At 46.4% G+C, this 20466-nt stretch overlaps 1 protein-coding gene across 1 annotated transcript in view; it reads left to right on the top strand.

The window, feature by feature from the left end:
* The window catches only part of VILL (villin like), a 55083-nt gene that overhangs the window by 27920 nt on the left and 6697 nt on the right, over positions 1-20466 (top strand). Inside the window, exons 6-18 of the mRNA XM_074946375.1 lie at positions 1393-1503; positions 2916-3115; positions 3234-3312; positions 4692-4790; positions 5669-5822; positions 7484-7584; positions 8107-8244; positions 10493-10651; positions 14882-15061; positions 15517-15662; positions 16440-16584; positions 18137-18325; positions 20075-20143. Coding sequence (XP_074802476.1) covers positions 1393-1503; positions 2916-3115; positions 3234-3312; positions 4692-4790; positions 5669-5822; positions 7484-7584; positions 8107-8244; positions 10493-10651; positions 14882-15061; positions 15517-15662; positions 16440-16584; positions 18137-18325; positions 20075-20143 — 1770 coding nt within the window. The remainder of the gene's footprint in view (positions 1-1392; positions 1504-2915; positions 3116-3233; positions 3313-4691; positions 4791-5668; positions 5823-7483; positions 7585-8106; positions 8245-10492; positions 10652-14881; positions 15062-15516; positions 15663-16439; positions 16585-18136; positions 18326-20074; positions 20144-20466) is intronic.

The following is a 20466-nucleotide window of genomic DNA, read 5'->3' as shown; positions in this document are numbered from 1 at the left end:
GCTAGGAGTCTCATTGGCTCCATTGGCGCCAACTCACACAGTACACGCCGAGCTTCTGACCCTGCTTGATGCAGGATCGAGACCTTGGCTTGTATATGTGCTGTTGGGCACTGCACTCTTAAATGGGTGAGCTTCCCAGACAGGGAGCCTGGGGGAGGAGCTCTGTGGAAGCCCGTGCTATAGAAGCCCATGCTCTGTTATGCAGAGGCAGCTGGGACTGCAGCACTGAATATAAAGGGTCTCTTTCAAGCAGCAGCATTATTACTCATCCCCACTGTAAGCTCCTTGGGTCAGGGACCGTGCTCTTTCTATTAGTCCTGAAACTTTTCCATGGGGGCGGGGGGAATCCATTTTCCGATCAATTCTACTCAACTGATCATCACTGTTTGCAAATCCCTGCCTTACAGAATAAACAACATTCAATAACTTACAGTGGATTTTGCTATCCTGCAGAGAGAGAGAGAAGCTGCATATGAGTCAGCAGTGTGCCCTTATTGCCAAGAAGGCTAAAGGCATATTGGGCTGTATTAGGAGGAGCATTGCCAGCAGACCGAGGGAAGTAATTATTCCCCTCTGTTCGGCACTGGTGAGGCCACATCTGGAGTATTGCGTCCATTTTTGGGCCCTCCACTACAGAAATGATGTGGACAAGTTGGAAAGAGTCAAGCGGAGGGCAACGAAAATGATTAGGGGGCTGGGGCACATGACTTATGAGGAGAGGCTGAGGGAACTGGGCTTATTTAGTCTGCAGAAAAGAAGAGTGAGGGGGTATTTGATAGCAGCCTTCAACTACCTGAAGGGGGATTCCAAAGAGGATGGAGCTCAGCTGTTCTCAGTGGTGGTGGTATTTCACTTGGAGGGTGGTGAAGCACTGGAATGGGTTACCTAGAGAGGTGTGAAATCTCCATCCTTAGCGGTTTTTAAGGTCCGGCTTGACAAATCCCTGGCTGGGATGATTTAGTTGGTGTTGGTCCTGCTTTGAGCAGGGGGTTGCACTAGATGACCTCCTGAGGTCTCTTCCAACACTAATCTTTTATGATTCTAAGCTGTTGGCCGTTAGGCCCAGCTAATCATTTATTTCCATGCAGTGTCCTGCACAGAGGTTGTTGTTGTTACCAGAAAACTAGACGTTTTAAAAGAAGAACAAGGAGATCCGCACATGGGCCTGCACAACACATTCTTCCTTGAATTTTAAAAAATGCCTGGTGTTCCTATCCGTTCAAACAGGATAATAAATGATAAATCCTTGATCATGTTATGGATAGTTAATGAATTTGCAGAGGAAAACAAGCACGTTGTTAATATCAGAGTGTTGTTCCTTCCCCAAGAGCCAGTTTTCTTTGACGATCGTTGTTCCCTGGTAACATGCACTGTTTCGCTATCTCATGACAGGTGGAGCTTTCGTGGGACAGCTTCAATAAGGGGGATGTGTTCCTGATGGACCTTGGGAAAGTGCTGATCCAGTGGAATGGTCCCGAAAGCAACATTGCGGAGAAATCCAGGGTCAGTGTGGAAAACGCCATTGGATTTATTTGGGGCATTTTGAAAGCCTGAAAAACGAAGAGAAATATGACCGATGATGATTGCAAAATAGCAGCCTCCCCAGCACAAAATGAGTGATACACTGATGAGTATAAAACCCTAGCAGAGGGCTATTTTCCCATTAACAACGGCTACAGGAGTGGAAGAGCAGTGTTGCAGTTATGACATAGGACGGGTTCAGGGGATGTGGGTTCAGTTCCTGGTTCTGCTCCAGATTCTGTGTGTGGCCTTGGGCAAATCACTTAGACCTAAATGATGTATAGAGAGGCTATGTGACATAGTACTTAAAAAGTCAGAAGCTTTGTCTACACTAGAGATGTCAGGGGTGGGGAAATTTGTTTTAAAAAAAGGTAGTGTGGACTAGTACAAAGTGACCAGTAGCAGAGGAAAAGCAGAAGTAGAAATAAGAATACCAAGCTCTTACGTATCAGCTTTCCTCCATAGATCTCAAAATATTTTACAAAAGTATCATTATCCCCATTTTACGGATGGGGAAACTGAGGCACAGAGCGGTGATGTGATATGGCCATGATCACCCTGCAGGGCTGTGGCAATGTTAGGAGTAGAACCTAGTCCTCCCTGAATTCCCGTCCAGTGTGTCGTGTCCCACTGGACCCCACATTGCCTCTCTGTGGTTGTCAGGGACAATGCCATGGAAGGCCATCAAAAACCAGGAGGGCAATTATGAACCAGGTTCAGGGTGCATAGGGGAGGTGCCTGAGGTTGTGAGTGAACTCATGGCACCCCTTTATATGTATGAAAAGGCAGGCAGCATCTTTCTGCATGGTATGGCACCCAGAGAGCTGGGCCTTGGGGACACCATGGAGAAGATAGCAGCATGGTCAGGGTAAGGCGAGCTGCTGATGCTTTCAGCAGAGGTGGAGAGGAGGCAGGTTCCCCCAGGAGCAATGGGGAAGAAGGGCTGCAGGGCAGATTTGCAGGCATGGGAAAGGTGGCAGCAGGAGGAGGGTTTGCAGTGAGAGATGATGTCCAGACTTCCTTTGATGCTAGAATTCCAAGGCTGCTTGAAAACATTAGGTCTAAGCTGTTTTTCAATGGAAAATTGGGTTTTCAACTCAACAGCTTTTTTCACACAAAAAAGTCTTTCTACAGAGAATGTAAAGATTTGGTTAAAAACCGAAACATTTCCATTTGGAAACTCTGTCGTGGTGCATCATGGCAGTTGTAGTTTGGGTGCCTCGTGCCCCCATTCTCCTCTATGGGCTAGGGCTGCCCAGGCAGACTGCATTGACCAAGATAATAAATTGGACTGAAATGTCCTGTGTGAGCATTGAAAATCCGTCCTGACCCGGCACCTGCAGAGGTGAAAGGCGAGTCTTTTCATTGGCTAAATCAGGACCCATCTCTTGTAGGGACTGGCTCTGGCTCGTAGCATCAGGGATGGCGAGAGAGGCGGCCGGGCCCAGATTGGCATCATTGACAATGAGAAGGACTCCCCAGACCTCATGCAGATCATGAAAACGGTGCTCGGGGAGAGACGTGGGGCGCTCCGGGCCACAACGCCCGATGAGAAAGCCGATGAGCTGCAGAAAGCAAATGTCCGGCTCTACCAGTAAGTCTGGATTAGGCCTCCAAACCCAAGCCCTGGAAATGAGTGTGTGTCCCCCAGGAGGATAGTCCCTTCTCCCCCAGCCCTCTGTGAATCTTTCTCTGCCCATTGCTTCCTCTAGTGTCTACGAAAACGACAATGACTTGGTGGTGCAGGAGATAGCCACCCGGCCCCTCACACAAGATCTCCTCCAGCACGAGGTAAGGTGCAGGGAAATGGGGGGAGATGCTAAGGTTGTCAGCTCTTTGTGATAAGAACTGTCACTTCTTGTCCTCTGCATGCACAGCATCTGCACAGTGGTACCTGGGTCCTTGCCTGAGGCCTGTAAGTTAAATGATCTTACAAATAATAATGAAGGCGGAGTATGGCAGTTGATGACCTGCCCGCCCTCGCAGCCCAAGGACCTGTTACCTCGGCAGTCACTAAAGGAACAGTCAAGTGTCTCAAGGCATTGTCAGAACAGAGATGATTAATAGCTCGTGTTCGTATACGTGAGGGAGGATCTGACTAAAATATGATAGTGAATTTGTCGCCACTAATTTCTTCAAGCAGAAACCAGCCCACAAGATGTGGGGGTTACCACGAGGGAAACCAATATGTCTGTCAGCTGCCATCAACCCCTCTGACTAACCAGGGTTCTCGCCTCCCTCCCTCCCTCTGTTTCTAGCCGTAGAAGCATAAGGTGTTATCGAGGGTAGATCAGTGTTCATGTCACCTCTGAATAGAAATAAGCAGTGCTTAATGTGTAATGAAAGAGGTGCTGGGGCTCAAGCAATTTTTTTACTTTCATAACTGATGCAGCAAGCCCAGAAGTGCCAGGTGCCAGGGCTATGAAATGCCAAGCCTAGAGGTGCCAGGGCTCAGCCCTGGCACAAATTAAGCACTGATTAAAAGGTTCTGCTTGCTTCTGGGTTGTTTCGTTTTTCCTTTAAAAACAAGAAGCTCAGTTCTCCGTCGTTGTTACCTGGTACGGTACCAGGATGCAGTTAGACTGTCAGGGATTTGAGGCAGAGTTACATGGCCCAGTTCTGATCTGGCACAGCTTGGTTCTGATGTTGCACTGATTTTACACCAGTGTACTCCTCTGGCTTCAGGGAAGTCACTCCAGACCTACACTGGTGCAAGAAAGGTCTAAGTCAGTCATTGCTTCGTACTCCTCTAGCTCCCAGCAGGCACTCTACAGATCAGTACCACTCATTAGTCTAGCACAGTGGGCTGAGGGTTGAACTTTCAGGGCCTGTAGTTATAGTCTCTCTCACCCCATGCTTTTGGGACCGGACCCATTGGTTGCTGATGTGTGCAAAGGACTCATTGCCGGGTTTGGAACAAGTGTCAGATACTCTCGGGATCAATTCAAGCTGGGTCTAGGGCAGAAAACATTGTACCCATTTTCCGGGAATAGTGCAGCTGCCTACACTAGCTCTCAACCGCCGCTAGCAGCTGTGCACCCGACCCACTTGTGGAAAAGGGGCGAAACATTTTCTAGTCTAGACGTGAGTGCTGGGGACCCTTTGGATAAGGGGAGAAACCTGGCCCCAGCAGGATTTTTGATCTATCTATTTCCTGTGCTTCACTTCAGGACTGTCACATTTTAGACCAAGGTGGTTTTAAGATCTATGTTTGGAGAGGAAAAGACTCCAGCAAGGAGGAAAAGAAAGCCGCATTCAGCCGAGCTGTGGTGAGCCCTGTATTTAAAACAATCTGCCAGGGGAAGTAGCTAAGAACTATCCCGGTTGCTGATAATTACAATGGAGCATTGATTGATGGGAGCTGGCCTGTTTTCTCGCATATTAACTGGATGAAATAAATGGGAGCTGTGGGGATGAGGCCACTTATTTAGGTACCTAAGAGCCCAATCCAAAGCCCACTGCAGTCACAAAGAGTTTTTCCATTGACTTCAGTGGGCTTTGGAATAGGCCTTAAATGGGAATTTGTAGTTGACATTTTCAAAGTAGCTAAGGGATTTAGGGCTTTGTCTTTGCTGGGGAAGAAGGTGTATTCATGAGTTCATGAACTTGAAGTGAAATCCTACTGAAGACAAGACAGTTTGTAGTTTTCACACAAATTAGTACATGAGGAACTGCAGCACAGAGAGGCTAAGTGACTCACCCAGGGTCACACCGGAAATCCGTAGTAGGGCAAAGAATTGAACCTGGGGCTACCAAGGCTGACACCCAAACCGCTGGATCATTCTTCCTCTCAACTCCTGGTGGCTCATCAGGAGCTCTATATGTCTATGAAGCAGGGGAAAAAGGGGGGCATTCCTAACCGGACATGGGCCCATGATGCCCTGGTCAGCCCTGGATATTGTACATCTCAAGAGTTTGTGGGTGTCTAGGTATGGGTTTTTGGCGCAGCCTTGTATTATAAAGGCCAGTTACAAAATTAAAGTCTAGCTCAGGGATTCACATTCCAAACTTCTTAAGGGTTTTGGGGGTATTTGGATCAGCGGGGTTGGTGTAGTTCCAGGCAACATTCAGTCCAGTTGTACTTCTGTACAGAGATTGGTATGAACTAAGTGAAGTCCTTTTGGAATCCCCACCCCCACCCCCATAGGGTTTTATCCAAGCCAAGGGTTATTCTGCTACCACCAATGTGGAGGTGGTGAATGACGGCGCAGAGTCAGCAATGTTTAAACAGCTCTTCAAAAGGTGGACAGAAAAGGAGGAAACTCAAGGTCTTGGCAAAGTCTACACAACTAACAAGATTGGTGAGATCATCAAGAATGATGCTGATAAACTGGCGAGAGTTCAGAGAAGAGCCATAAGAATAATTAAAGGATTAGACAACATGCCTTGTAGCTATAGACTCCCAGAGCTCAATCTATTTAGCTTAACAAAGAGATGGTTAAGGGATGACTTTATTACAGTCTATAAGTACCTCCCTGGAGAACAATATTTGATAATGAGCTCATCAATCTAGCAGAGAAAGATCTAACATGGTCCAATGGCTGGAAATTGTAGCTAGACAAATTCAGACTGGAAATAAGGCATAAGTTTTTAACAGTGGGGGTAATTAACCATTGGAATAATTTATGTAAGATCATGGTGGCTTCTCCATCACTGATCATGTTAAAATCAAGATTGGATGTTTTTGAAAGAGATGCTCTGGAAATTATTTTGGGGAAGTTCTCTGGCCTGCGTTATAGAGGAGGCCAGACCAGATGATCACAATGGTTCCTTGTGGCCTTGGATCTGTGAATCCTCCAAGCCAGCAGTGGCTGATCTTTAGCTTACTTTATTGTCATTGATTTTGAGTTCTGTCTGCTTTCCTTATGAAAAATGAGGCCCGAGGAATATCTTTTACACTGATTGTTTCAAACCTTCAGTAGCTTTACAGCCTTATTGCCCATTCTTCCGTAACTGCGTATCTTCCATCTTTGGTAAAATACAAAGGATTCAGCAATTTAGCAATAACACAAATTGCTGATACGGCATGCTTACATAATAAAATAGCAAAACCGTCAGCTACGTCAAATGTAAATTGTGCCAATCAAGAAATCAGTTAGGAAACGAATCATAAAAATTTACAAAAAAAAAAACCTTTTATCTTCAGAAATCAGTATCTATGAATCTAATAAGCAAATTTTGGATGAAAATCTGCTTTCATTTATACTGGCATAAATCTGATTCCGCTGAAGTCAATGGGCTCATTCTGGATTTACACTAGTATAAGCAAAAGCAGAATTTGGCTCACTGGCTTTTGTTGACATGAATATTAATTACAGTGAGTTGTTCCAAAAGGGAAAATGTTGAGCTGAGGGACAACAGACCTAGATGTTGACAGAAACATGAAGTGAATATGTGAATAGTTACACAGATATTGAATGTCGTCTTCATAGTCCGTCTCTCTCTCTCTCTCTCTCTCTCTCTCTCTCTCTCTCTCTCTCTCTCTCATTACCTTCAGAAATTTAACCATTTTTCCTTTTGAAAAGAACATTTAAAAGGAGGAAATAATCATGACTTGTTTGTTCGGGAGGTGAATAATACTTTGAATGGAACTCATTAGAGCCAATTAGGGTGTACTTTTTGAATATACAATGTGATTGAGTAATACTGGTCCGTAATTCTATTATTATTGGCCTCTTAGGAGGTCAACAAATAGAACCCCAAGCTCCATCAACAACAGACGTTTACTTTGAATCATAGAACCATAGGTTTAGAAGGGACCACAAGGGTCATCTACTCTAACCCCTGCCAAGATGCAGGATTTGTTGTGTCTACTTACTCATGATATGATGGTTTTCAGATCATTACAAGCCAGGATTTTTCTCATGTATTTGATAATTGTGTGTAGATATGAGGCACTGTACAGTACTTAAACTGTATGTTTATATGGTTTGGTTAACATGTATTCTGCTTATGTGTACAGCCAAGGTGGAGCAAGTGAAATTTGATGTCTCTCAGTTACATGCCAGACCAGAGCTAGCTGCAGAACAGAGAATGGCAGATGATGCCTCTGGGAAAGTTGAGGTGAGCAATCACTTTCCAAATCATTTTTCTCTTATGCAGGTTGCAGTCCTTGGCATATTTCCAAACTGCTTCCATTTTTATGTGCAGCTGCTGTGCAGATCTCGTGAGGTTCTGCACTAAGGCAGTGTGGCTGCAGCCAGAATGAACTCCCAGAATGCTGTGACTATTCAGAAGAGCTATTATAAATCCCCTCTCCCCCAAATATTCTTTTGGGGGAGGAGGGACATCTTATCCTATGGTCTTTGATCAGTGAGGCAAAAGAGTCAGCAGGTTTGTTCGTCTATCTCAGGTAAGGCACTGCGTGTTGTTAGCAGCCGAGAACGCGCTGATAGACTAGGCTGTGGAAATCAGTGGACCCATGCAGCAAAACTGGAGTAACATAGCGGAGAAGTGGGCATTTGATATCGAGCCTACAGGCCTGAACTTCAGTGGGCCCCTGAAGAGGTGGCTCGTGTATATTTACACACGCTCACATTTGCACACACAAAATCCCACCTTTCTGACCAGGAAGTTTCTATGCAGGTGTGGCGGATTGAGGATCTGCACATGCAACCAGTGGATCCCAAGACTTACGGGCAGTTCTACGGAGGAGATTGTTACCTGATCCTCTATACATACCTGAAATCGGGCAGACCTCATTACATGATCTATATGTGGCAAGTAAGTAAAAGGCAAGCAGGAAAGGGCTGGATATAATTGATAGAAGCTCAGAACCGAAGAAAATGCAAAAATAACCCAACCCCAAATGCTCACTCGCTCTTTGGAAAGCCCAGCATCTTTGGCTCTGTCTTGCACTTTCGAACCCCAGTTGAGCCAGCGGTGTGACCTTCTGCGTCCTTCCACATGGAGGTCTAGTGCGTTTCACTGAAGGGTATGATCAAATCAGGCTGCAAGTGGCAGCACTGGCTTCTACTGCAGTTCCTCAGAATGCAAGACCAGCCGAGGCTGTCTGAAAGGAAGCCATGAACGCACTGCTTCCCTGAGACAATCAGAGGCTGCTGAAGAGCATGGTAGAGCTTGGAAAGGGGTGGGCATGCTACGCTTTGGAGGCATAGCAGCCCCATTCCCCACCATGCTGCCCATCAGAGAATGTTCTGTACAGTCCTGGGCCTGAGGGGACTACAGATGTTTTCCTCTGGCAGGTGGGGCAGAGGGTTCCACTTGCATGACCTGCATTTTGTCTAAGCAACAGCAAGGACTGACCAAAAAAAACTTACCATTCCCCAACACACACACGCTTTTCATAAACCTGGGGGACCTGGCACCTTGTATAACCCTTTGTGCGCCAAATGAATGCAGGGAGCGTATGGCCAGCTGCCGCGCTCCACCCCAGAGGTGGCTGCAGGCACCCTCGCTTTGCAGAGAGGTACATGATGATACAAGATGCAAGGAAGCGGAGACTCAGGCCTGTGGTTTTTCTCCACAGCCACAACCCACAGTGGTAGTGTTGCTGATTCTTATGATTTGATAGCGAATCTTGCTATATTTCACGTTGTTCTTCGCAGCCCCAGTGCATGAGTCATGGGAACGTGAATCTCCGCTATCCCTTTTTAAAAAAAATATTTTCTATCGCTCATGGTTCTGGAGAAAAGAATGAAAACGTGAACTCTAAAGGCTCCGTGACCAAAAACCAAATAAAAGAATCCCTCATAGATTATTTTTAAAATCTCATGATACATAGACTCATAGATATTAAGGTCAGAAGGGACCATTATGATCATCTAGTCTGACCTCCTGAACAATGCAGGCCACAGAATCTCACCTACCCACTCCTGTGAAAAACCTCTCACCTATGTCTGAGCTATTGAAGTCCTCAAAGCATGGTTTAAAGACTTCAAGGTGTAGAGAATCCTCCAGCAAGTGACCCATGCCCCATGTTACAGAGGAAGGCAAAAAAACCCCAGGGCCTCTTCCAATCTGCCCTAGAGGAAAATTCCTTCCCGACCCCAAATAGGCGATCAGCTGAAACCCTGAGCTTGTGGGCAAGATTCACCAGCCAGATACCCAGGAAAGAATTCTCTGTAGTAACTCAGATCCCACCCCATCTAACATCCCATCACAGGCCATTGGGCCTATTTACCATGAATAGTTAAAGATCAGTTAATTGCCAAAATCATGTTATCCCATCATACCATCTCCTCCATAAACTTATCGAGTTTAATCTTGAAGCCAGATAGGTCTTTTGCCCCCACTGCTTCCCTTGGAAGACTATTCCAGAACTTCACTCCTCTGATGGTTAGAAACCTTCATCTAATTTCAAGTCTAAACTTTCCGATGGCCAGTTTATATCCATTTGTTCTTGTGTCCACATTGGTACTGAGCTTAAATAATTGCTTTCCCTCTCCGGTATTTATCCCTCTGACATATTTATAGAGAGCAATCATATCTCCCCTCAGCCTTCTTTTGGTTAGGCTAAACAAGTCAAGCTCCTTGAGTCTCCTTTCATAAGACAGGTTTTCCATTCCTCGGATCATCCTAGTAGCCCTTCTCTGTACCTGTTCGAGTTTGAATTCATCCTTCTTAAACCTGGGAGACCAGAACTGCACACAGTATTCCAGGTGAGGTCTCACCAGTGCCTTGTATAACAGTACTAACACCTCCTTATCTCTACTGGAAATACCTCGCCTGAAGCATCCCAAGACTGCTTTAGCTTTTTTCACAGCCATATCACATTGGGGGCTCATAGCCATCCTGTGATCAACCAATACTCTAAGGTCCTTCTCCTCCTCTGTTACTTCTAATTGATGCGTCCCCAGCTTATAACTAAAATTCTTGTTATTAATTGGGGTTCTGCCTCATTGTTTGACTGCCTGGGGCAGTTTGTAACCATGAAACATTCCATGTGTTTAGCATCTCCTGAAATGCCTCTCCTGAACTGTGATACCAGGTATCTCTCGTTCGATCCTAGGGCCGCCATGCCTCCGTGGATGAAGTCACTGCCTGCGCGTTCAATGCCGTGGAGCTGGACAAAAAGTATGGGAATGAGCCGGTGCAGATTCGAGTGACGATGGGCAGGGAGCCTCAGCACTTCCTTGCCATCTTTAAGGGCAGCCTGATTATTTATGAGGTAATAATGGCTTTGACTCCAGAAATAGCTGAAGTGTGTAAACACCAGGGTAACGCTGATGCCCCTAGATTGATAGTCAGTGGTGAGGATCACACCTGGGACCTCTGGATCTTAGTGCACGATCCCCTGCTGCCTGAGCTGAAAGACACACCTCTGTTAGCCAAACCTGCAGCTTGCTGATCAATTTCTAACTGGCCTAGCCGTCACTAAGAGAGGGACCAAGCACCATGCTGTGTAGGCATAGCTTGCACCACGAAGGAAGAGGAACTGTTTAGGGTGGTAGATGGGGGCATCCTGAGGAGAAATGGGACTGTTTAGGCTGAAATAGCCTGACAGTTAGGTCTATTTGGGCTGTGTCAGTCTCCCAAGAGAAGTGCTGGAAACCCATACTTCTGTCGTAGGAACTTATTCCACCCCTGTTGCCATAATATCTTAGCCCCGCTCAGTCGTTAATGGATTTAGCCTCACAACCTCCTGGTGAGGAGGCAGGACAGGGCTATTATCTTCATTTTGCAGAGGGGCAACTGAGGCACAGAGGATAAGTGACTTGCCCAAGGTCACATGCAAGAAGTCTGTGACAGAGCTGGGAACTCAAAAACCGCTGGGCAATGCTTCCCCTCTCCACCTGGCACATTTCAAACGAGGCTGAGCAAAGCACTGGTAAATATCTCATAGGGAGCGGGCCTAGACTGGACTAGTTTAAGCCCTCAGATCTTTTCCATCTCTAAAGTCTAATTGTTTTGTACAGCGTCTTGCATTCAAATTCTATCCCTGGATGCTCTGCGGAATTAAACACAAGACATTATGCCGTAAATCACAGCAAATGTTCGTAGGCTGTCCGACAGCATCTTCCAGTATCCAGCCTCAAAATCCCCTGTAAGCCTTGTCCCAGCCACATGACTGCGGAGTGGTCGCCCGTTTCATAGGCTCTCTAGTTACAGCTACGCCTGCTTGGGGTTCCTGGACCCTGTGTCACAAGTGACAGATGAAATGGAGGCATGGGGAGAGCCCAAGGTAGCTCAGTGCTGGCCTAACGCTTGGCTTCGCTGGGAGCAGAGTTCGGCCAACACTGCGCATTGCTCATTAGCCCACCTAGGTGGCTTGTCCCTGGTTACACAGCAAGTCTGTGGCATGGCTCAGTGGTTCTCAACTAGGGGTACGTAGAGATCTTCCAGGGGCTACTACAACTCAACTAGAGATTTGCCTAGTTTTACAACAGGCTACATAAAAAGCACTAGCGAAGTCAGTGCAAACTAAAATTTCATACAGATAGTGACTTGTTTATACTGCTCTCTATACTGTATACTGAAGTGTAAGTACAATACAGTACAGACCCATTTACGTGCAAATCCACTTAAGGCGCGGTAGCGCCATGCCTCCCAGTGCTACCTATTTAACACGCGAGACTCGTTAACACGCGGTACAGGAACTTGCTGTGTAGCGCTACAGATTTGCTCACCAGCTCACTGACGTAGAAATCGACAGGAAGTGCGGAGGGGAAACGTGTTGTACGTCTTCACCGATATTGGTAAAGACGTATCATGCACGCTTAGTCATTGTCATGCTAGAGAGAGAGATAATATATAGTAGTTAGAGTAATATATACACTACATTAGAAAATTTTAACCGTAGGCCTAAAATAATGGTAGAGGGCAAGCGTCAGCGTTCCTACACTGTAGAAGAAAAGCTAGCTGCAACAGATCGAGTAAATAGTGGAGAAACCCAGGCCAAAGTTTCAAAAGCTATTGGGATTGCCGAATCTACTCTCCGAGGATGGCTAAAAACCTAATCTAAACTGAACGGCTTTGTACAAAATATCGATTCTGCCACGGGGCATAAGCAAAAACATGTGCGCTATTCAGGAAAATCCACAGTAGACAAAGCCACGTGCACGGGGTTTGCTTGGGAAAGGCTGAAAGGAGTGCCGCTCAGTGGACCAATGCTTCAAGCCCAAGTGACACAGTTTGGAAATTTAACGGGGGATGAATCATTCCAAGCCAGCAAGGGGTTTATAAGTCATTTTAAAAAGCATCATGGCATAGCGAAGGTATCGATTTCTGGAGAAAGCCAATGAATCGGCCGCGAACCTGTTTCCCGCAGAGGTAAAATCTATTTTACAAAATGAAGACTACCACGAAGAACAACTTTATAATGGTGATGAAACAGCTTTATTTGCAAAACTGCTACCTGATAAGACTTTAGCCTGTAATTACAAGATACAGAAAACAGCTGGATTTAAAAAGATAAAAGGTCGTGTGGCTCTTCTTCTTTGTAGTAATAAGACAGGCAGCCATAAGCTTGCCCCTCTTCTCGTTGGCCGCTTTCATAACCCTCGCTGCTTTAATCACCTCAATAGAGCGAAACTGCCAGTAATATACGCTAACAGCAAAACTGCTTGGATGACAAGACATATTTTCGACAACTGGTTCCACAACTGCTTTGTTCCAGCTGTTCGTAAGCATCTGCGGTCGAAGAAACTCGAAGCCAAAGCACTTTTGCTACTTGACAATTGTCCAGCCCATCCTCCAGCCGAATCACTGGTATCGAGCGATGGAAAAATTTGAGTACTATACCTACCATTCAACACAACATAAAAATTCAACCTTTAGACCAGGGCATTATTCAGAATTTTAAAAACAATTATCGACGGGAGCTGATTTCGGCAATAGTGTCATGCACATCTTCAGGCATTTCTGAATTCCTGAAACAGTTAAACATGAAGGAAATTATTTATTTAGTTAAAAAAGCTTGGGACAGAGTAAAACAAAAGTCCATTGAAAACTGCTGGATGAAGGATCTCGGTGATGCCTTTTCCGTCAAAGACGGCTCAGACTTGGAAAACTCCAGCAGTGGCACTGATTCAAAGCCAGACTTTGAAGGATTTTCGGAAGGAGACGTCCTACAAACATGCATGCAGACAAAAGAGGATAAAGATAAACTTCTCTTTCAAGTGATAGAAGATTTTAGTTTGGCTACGTCACCGGAAATCATTACCAAGTGGCTGGAGATGGATGAAGATTGCCCGACTTCAGAATTTCTGTCAGAGGAAGAAATATTAACAGGCTGCGAGGCTACGTCGGACCGTGAAAGTGATGGTGAGGATGTAATTGAAAAGGTCAAAATTTCGCCCACAGAAGCTCTTAGTGCTGTAGAAACTGTAAGATTTATGGAGGAGCAAGGTGCAGAAAATATCAAAATCATTCATCTGCAGCGAATGACAGATTTCATAAGACAGAAAAAAAAATGCAAGCCAGAAAGAGCAGAAAATAACAGCGTTTTTTTCATAGTGAATCATAAACACTTTTTTCAGCATGGCCCTCTTAACCCGCGGTCTGTTAACACGCAGTCGTGATGGCTTGACTCTCGACATCCGCGCGTAAACGGGTCTGTTCTGTATTTATATTCCAATCTATTTATTTTATAATTGTATGGTAAAAACGAGGAAGTCAGCAATTTTTCAGTACTAGCGTGTTGTGACACTTTTTTGTATTTTCATCTCTGATTTTGGAAGCAAGTAGTTTTTAAATGAGGTGAAACTTGGGGGTACGCAAGACAAATCAGACTCCAGAAAGGGTAAGTAGTTGGGAAAGGTTGAGAGCCACTGGCATAGCTGAGACTAGAATGATCGGGGTCCTTATACTGACCCAGTACAGCCTCCGCTCAGATCTGACACCCAGACCGGGCCTTTAGCCACTAGCTATGGCTTCCCTTTCAAACCAGCGCTGTACAGCCATTGTAGGGTGAATTAGCTCCATTCGTATGGCCAATAGCACGGGGCCAGGGAAAGCAAGAGGGAGAGGGCAAGGGAAAGATGAGCAGCTTCACTTTGAAGAAAGCACCTGCACTGACCTGTGGCACAGAGCACCGTGTTTGGGGCACTGCCTTCTGCACAGGGTGCTTAGTTGGGGAAACAGCTTCTTCCTGCTCTGCAAGGCAGGCTGGAGACTCCCTCCACGGCCTTCCCCATTCCTGCCCCTGTGTTACTGGCAAATGCCTGCAGCAGGCGCGTAGCATGCTGGCTGTCTTCCTGGTGGGAGATTTGGGGCCCGGGTTAAAGACCACTGAAGGAGTGGAGAGGCTCCCAGGGAGTCCAGTGGGCTTTGGATCGGACCCTTGATCCCTCCATTCTGGCAACTTGAAGGGCAAGACGCCCGAGTCTGCTCTTTTCACCAGAGGCCTCCTGGGCTTTCGCACCCATCACGTCTCGTGACGTGATCTGGATTTTTGTAGGGAGGCACAAGTCGCGCACAGAATAACGAGCCCGAGCCCATGGTCCGTCTCTTCCAAGTGAGAGGCACTGATGAGATCAACACCAAAACCATCGAGGTGCCAGCCCGGGCCTCCTCCCTCAACTCCAACGACGTCTTCCTGCTCACAACCAGCCAGGTCTGCTACCTGTGGTGTGGGAAGGTAAGCAAGCGGATGAAAGGACCACCACAATGTTTACACAAGGCCCAATTCCGCCACCCTCACTCCTGTTGACTGTTACCTCGTTACGCGAGTAGTCCCATCAGTTTCAATGGGTCCGCTGGAAGAATCAGCCCCTAGGGCCCAGAACCTCAAAGGTACTGAGAAATCAATGGGAGTTAGGTGCCTAAATGCCTTTGAGTTCTGGGCCTAGATGACTGCAAATGAGTCATAACGACTGACATCTCTGCTGTTTGCAATTCTCCCTGCAGAATTAACACATCCCCTTATTGGCCCAGCCACTGGAGGGGGGGACATAATCCCAAACATTTGGGCAGCTCTAGTTCTCTCCAGCAGAGGGCAGTGATGTACAGACACGTGGTTCACTGGCCATCGGGTCACAGACCTATTCTGCCAGGCCCCTCCTGAACCCCTCTGATCTTGTGCCGTGAATGCAGGGCTGCAGCGGGGATGAGAGAGAGATGGCGAAGATAGTGGCCAACATCGTCTCCAAACGGGACAAGCAGACCGTTCTGGAGGGGCAAGAGCCGGTGGAGTTCTGGGCAGCACTGGGAGGAAAAGCCCCCTATGCCAGTGACAAGAGGTAATTCATTAAGGGCTGCAGGGAGAGCATCCCCAAGCCCTGGATGTGACCCAGTGCCCAGTGAAGTCCACGCAAAGGCTTCCGTTCACCCCCATGGGCACTGGGTCTGGCCCTTCTTGGGGAGCGGGGGTTGAAATCCAGATCTGAACTGGTCTGAGGCTTGGGCTGTTCTGTCGGAGCTGAGAAGAAGGGCTGTGTGAACGCTCTGATCGTTTTGATTGTTACAAACGTGGGCCTGGGACACAGGAAGTTTCAGGAAGCTAAACCTGTTTGGAGCCAACTTGACCTCCCCATTCCTCCTAAGCTGAGTCTGAGCAAGGTAACAGGTCTCTGTGGGAGCCATTTAAAACCTGGTGGGTTAATGTGGCTTCAGCTTGAAAGTAGGCAAATCTTGGTGGTTCGGGTGGAATTTTGCTTTGACTTTTGGTGGGGGCGAGAGGGGTTCTGAAACCTTGGGATCAACTCCCAAAAAGATTCCAGCAACTCTCCCCACCCCCACCCCAACCTGCCAGCGTTCAGAGTTCAGTCCTTGAGGAGACCATCTAGGGATCTGGGGCAAAAATTGGGGATTGGTCCTGCTTTTGAGCAGGGGGTTGGACTAGATGACCTCCTGAGGTCCCTTCCAACCCTGATATTCTATGATTCTATGATCACAGCTGATGGGTGCTGCCATGTACAAGTCTGACCCCTAGTGGCCACAACTAGTGTCTACAATGCATATTAGACCCAAACGTGGGAAAAGATTTCACATTTCCTGGTTCTTCTCGTCCTGCCAAGATTCCAAGAGCCAACTGTCCGATACCAGCCCCGCCTATTCGAGTGCTCCAACCAGACAGGGCGGTTTATCATGACAGAAGTGGTGGGCTTCTGCCAGGATGACTTGGACGAAGATGATGTCATGTTACTGGACACTTGGGAAGAGGTCAGTGGAATTCCCTCCTCCCCCCTCAACCCTTTGTAATGGGAGCTGTGCATTTTTGTTGGCTTGACTTATTTTAATGCAGTATTCAGCGTGAAATTCAGAACAGTATCTTCCACCCAAAGTGCTTTGCCAATATTTACACAAGATCCCAGTAATGCAGGCCAGCGTAATTAATAATACCTAGTCTTTTACACCACTTTCCAGCAGGACATATCAAAGTGCTTTACAAAGGAGTTCAGTCTCATTAGAAGATTGGATGGGGAAACTGAGGCATGGAGAGGCAAAGTGACTTGCCCAAAGTCAGCCAGCACGCTGGGAATACAACCCAGATCTCCTGAGTCCCAGGGCAGTGCTCTAGCCACTAGGCAACGCTGCCCTGAAGAGAAATTACAGTGTTAGACCCATTCGGCAGATAAGAAACAGGCACCATACTTGGGATTTTCAAAAGGGGTCTGAGTGAGCTCAACTCCCAAATTCGTTGAGATCAGTGGCAAAGCCCATACTAGAATCCAGTAGATTTTAAGGCCAGATGGATCCATTAGACCATCTAGTCTGACCTCTCACTCTAAGCAGTACGTGTCAGCTCCACTGAGCTCAGGCTCTGGCGGTTTGGCGAGATGTTGCTCTTGCAGCTTCCTAAGTGCCCTGCCAGAAGGGAGGGAATTACATTGCAATTCTGAGAACCTTCTTCCTACTGGGGGATTGCAGTGAGCATACACAAGCCGCTATTCCCAGCCGGGCTGGGTGATGGCTCTGGTGCCCCATAGCCAAAGTATTAGGATATGGCTTTGCTAACACATGTAAAGGGACGTGTTCTCTTTGTCACACTGGTGAGCAGGTAGTGTCACTGATGTGCTAGCCCTACACCCAAATTCTCTTCCGTGTGCTACAGTCAGTGTTCGAAGCCTGCTCCAAATTTTAGGGGACAGAAGGGAGTAGAGTTAAACTGAAAACTCAGCTCTGGCTCCAGATTAGGTTTGAGTTCTATGCCAGACTAGCACTAGGATTTGGGTTTGACTGCATTGGACATTAGGGGATGTCTCCACTGCCGCTGGGACAAGAGCAGGTAGACTCAAGTAGACATCAACAAGTTTAGGCTTGAAATTAGACGAAGGTTTCTAAGCATCAGAGCAGTGAAGTTCTGCAACAGCCTTGCAAGGGGAGCAGTTGGGGCAAAACACCTAACTGGCTTCAAGACTGAGTTTGATAAGTTTTTGGTGGGGATGGTATGATGTGAGACGGTCTACAATGGCATATAGCTGATCCGCGACTGCTAGCAGCAAATATCTCCAACGGCCGGTGATGGGACACTCGATGGGAAGGGCTCTGAGTTACTACAGAGAATTCTTTCCCTGGTGGCTGGCTGGTGGGTCTTGCCCACGTGCTCAGAGTCTAACTGATGGGCATATTTGGGGTTGGGAAGGAATTTTTGGCTGGGTCAGATTAGCCAAGACCCTGGAGGGGTTTTGCCTTCCTCTGCAGCCTGGGACTAACCATCCAGGTCTCCAGTGGTTCTTACCATTCACTTGTCTTTTCCCTTCTCCCACTGTAGATTTTCCTTTGGATTGGCAAAACCTCCAATACATATGAAAGAAATGAGTCTATTTCCTCAGCCAAAGACTATCTGAAGACCCATCCAGCTGGAAGAGATTTAGCAACACCAATAATAATGGTGAAGCAAGGCTATGAACCACTCACCTTCACTGGCTGGTTCAGTGCTTGGGATCCATATAAGTGGAGCGTAAGTTACTGGGAAATCTGAGTGTCGTGTCGTGTCTTGTCTGTCTGAATATAGATAGATAGATAGATATAGATAAATATATAGAGATAGAGAGCGAGAGATATTGCACAGAAGTATCAGTGGGTAGGGGTCTACATATTCTCTACGGTGTGTAGAGTAAAAACTAGTGAGAACATCATTTGGATTGCATCACAAATAGAACTAAGTGAAACAGTTGCTTTAATAAAAAAAATTTCAGTTAAACGCAATTTTTTCTCTCACACACACACACCCATATGTATAATCTGAAAATCTGAATATTTTAATCAAACCCTGAAACCCGGATTCCAAGCTTACCTAACTCTAGTTAGAGACCAGCAGTTTAGGCCCAAAATCTAGATTGTTCAGAGGATTGTATGTGGTTGTGTCTTTAAGTTTTCATAAAATCAGATTGTTTCGGCTTTTTAATTAATTGAACACAATCTTGCTGAAACACTGTCCTCCAGTGCTGTGAAGCCAGACTCCAGCCACCTGATGGCGCTAGAGTGCATATGAATGGCATAGAAATAGCAAGTGAAATTGAGTAGTGTTGAAGAGATATTGGTAAGTGAAATGGGGGAAAACTATGGGCTTGTCTACACCATGCAGCTTTTAGTGACAAGGCTGTGTCGACATAGCCTTGTCGCTAAAAGTCAGTGTGTGTGTAAATGCTCTTTGTCGGTACTTTGTCGGCACTTTTGCCAACAAAATACTTCCAGCCCTGCGAGTGGCATTAGCTTAGTCGGCAGGAGAGTACTCCTGCCGACAAAATTGTTTTCACACTACCACTTGCATCGACAAACTTTTGTCTTTCCCACGGGGGCTTTTTTAAGCCCCCAGGAAAGACAAAAGTTTTGTCGACAACTTCACAGTTGTCACAGACATACCCTACAAATAGCTTCAGCTAAACCCAAGCATTCAAAATCATGAGATTGGCTTAAAAATCATAAGATTGTAAAAAGTAATAAATCTTGGGTTCTTTTTATTTGCCTTCTGGTGTTGGAGTCTTTAGGAATCATCTATTTTCAAGCTTTTCCTTGCAACCACAAAGGCTAACAACTTTGTTTTTTAATGACAGCTGAGATTCTCACATAATCCCATGACTCCAGGAGCTGGGGCTTTAAGGAAAACACCAGATGTCATCAGAGTTGGCATCCCTATGGCTTTCAGGGCCATGTGGTTCCCCTACACTGGTTATTCCTGTCCAGGGGATGGGGAATTGCTGCAATTCTGCACTGTGGGGGATTACTACAAATTCTCTCTTCAGTGGGGGTGGGATTTGCCCACCCTTGCAAAAGGGGCAGGTGATTAGGATCCCAAAACTAGCAGGTCCCAGGGGACCCCCAGAGGCAGTGCAGAGGACCTGTGCCACTGTGTTTGTTCCCAGATCCCACCCATCCCCTGACAGATAGGCAGGAGATAAATGGAGGCCATAGCAGAGGTATAAAGTGCATTCTGCACCAGAGCCATGCCTTTCCGTCCATACTAATGCACCCAGTGATGCAGCATGAGCTCTTAATTCACTCAGAGACTGATGCAGATCTCAGAGTTGCATGTGGTTCCTATCTTGCAGCAGCAGTTCCTGGGATTCTGCATCCCAACTCATGTGGTATTGACCTAGATGCTGGTTTGAGGAGCAGGAGTACATTGTAATTGCAGTTTGAACTTGCTCACTGAAATAAAAGTGGCCTTTTCGCTGAGTCTGATTCTCATAACTCTCTTTACCTTTAGGATGGCAAGTCCTACGAGGAGATGAAGAATAGCTTAGGAGATGTGTCTGCTATATCAGAGATCACAGTGGTGAGTGGACACAGAACTTGTAGCTGGAACATCTAGATTTTCCCTGGCTACCCTGGCTAAAAGCTTGTTTCTATTACCTGAGTAAAAAGAACCAGTTGCTGTTGGTAAACAAAAGATTCATAGATTCCAAGGCCAGAAGGGGACCATTGTGATTATCTAGTCTGACCTCCTGTGTAACACAGGCCAGAGAACTTCCCCAAAATAATTTCTAGAGCAGATCTTTTAGAAAAACGTCCAATCTCGATTTAAAAATTGTCAGTGATAGAGAATCCACCACGAGCCTTGGTAAATTATTTTAATAGTTAATTACTCTCACCGTGAAA

The sequence above is a fragment of the Natator depressus genome, chromosome 2 (assembly GCF_965152275.1).
Source record: "Natator depressus isolate rNatDep1 chromosome 2, rNatDep2.hap1, whole genome shotgun sequence".
NCBI classification, from domain to species: Eukaryota; Metazoa; Chordata; order Testudines; family Cheloniidae; genus Natator; species Natator depressus.
Note: the sequence above shows the minus strand (reverse complement) of the source record. Positions and strands in the feature narration are given on the sequence as shown.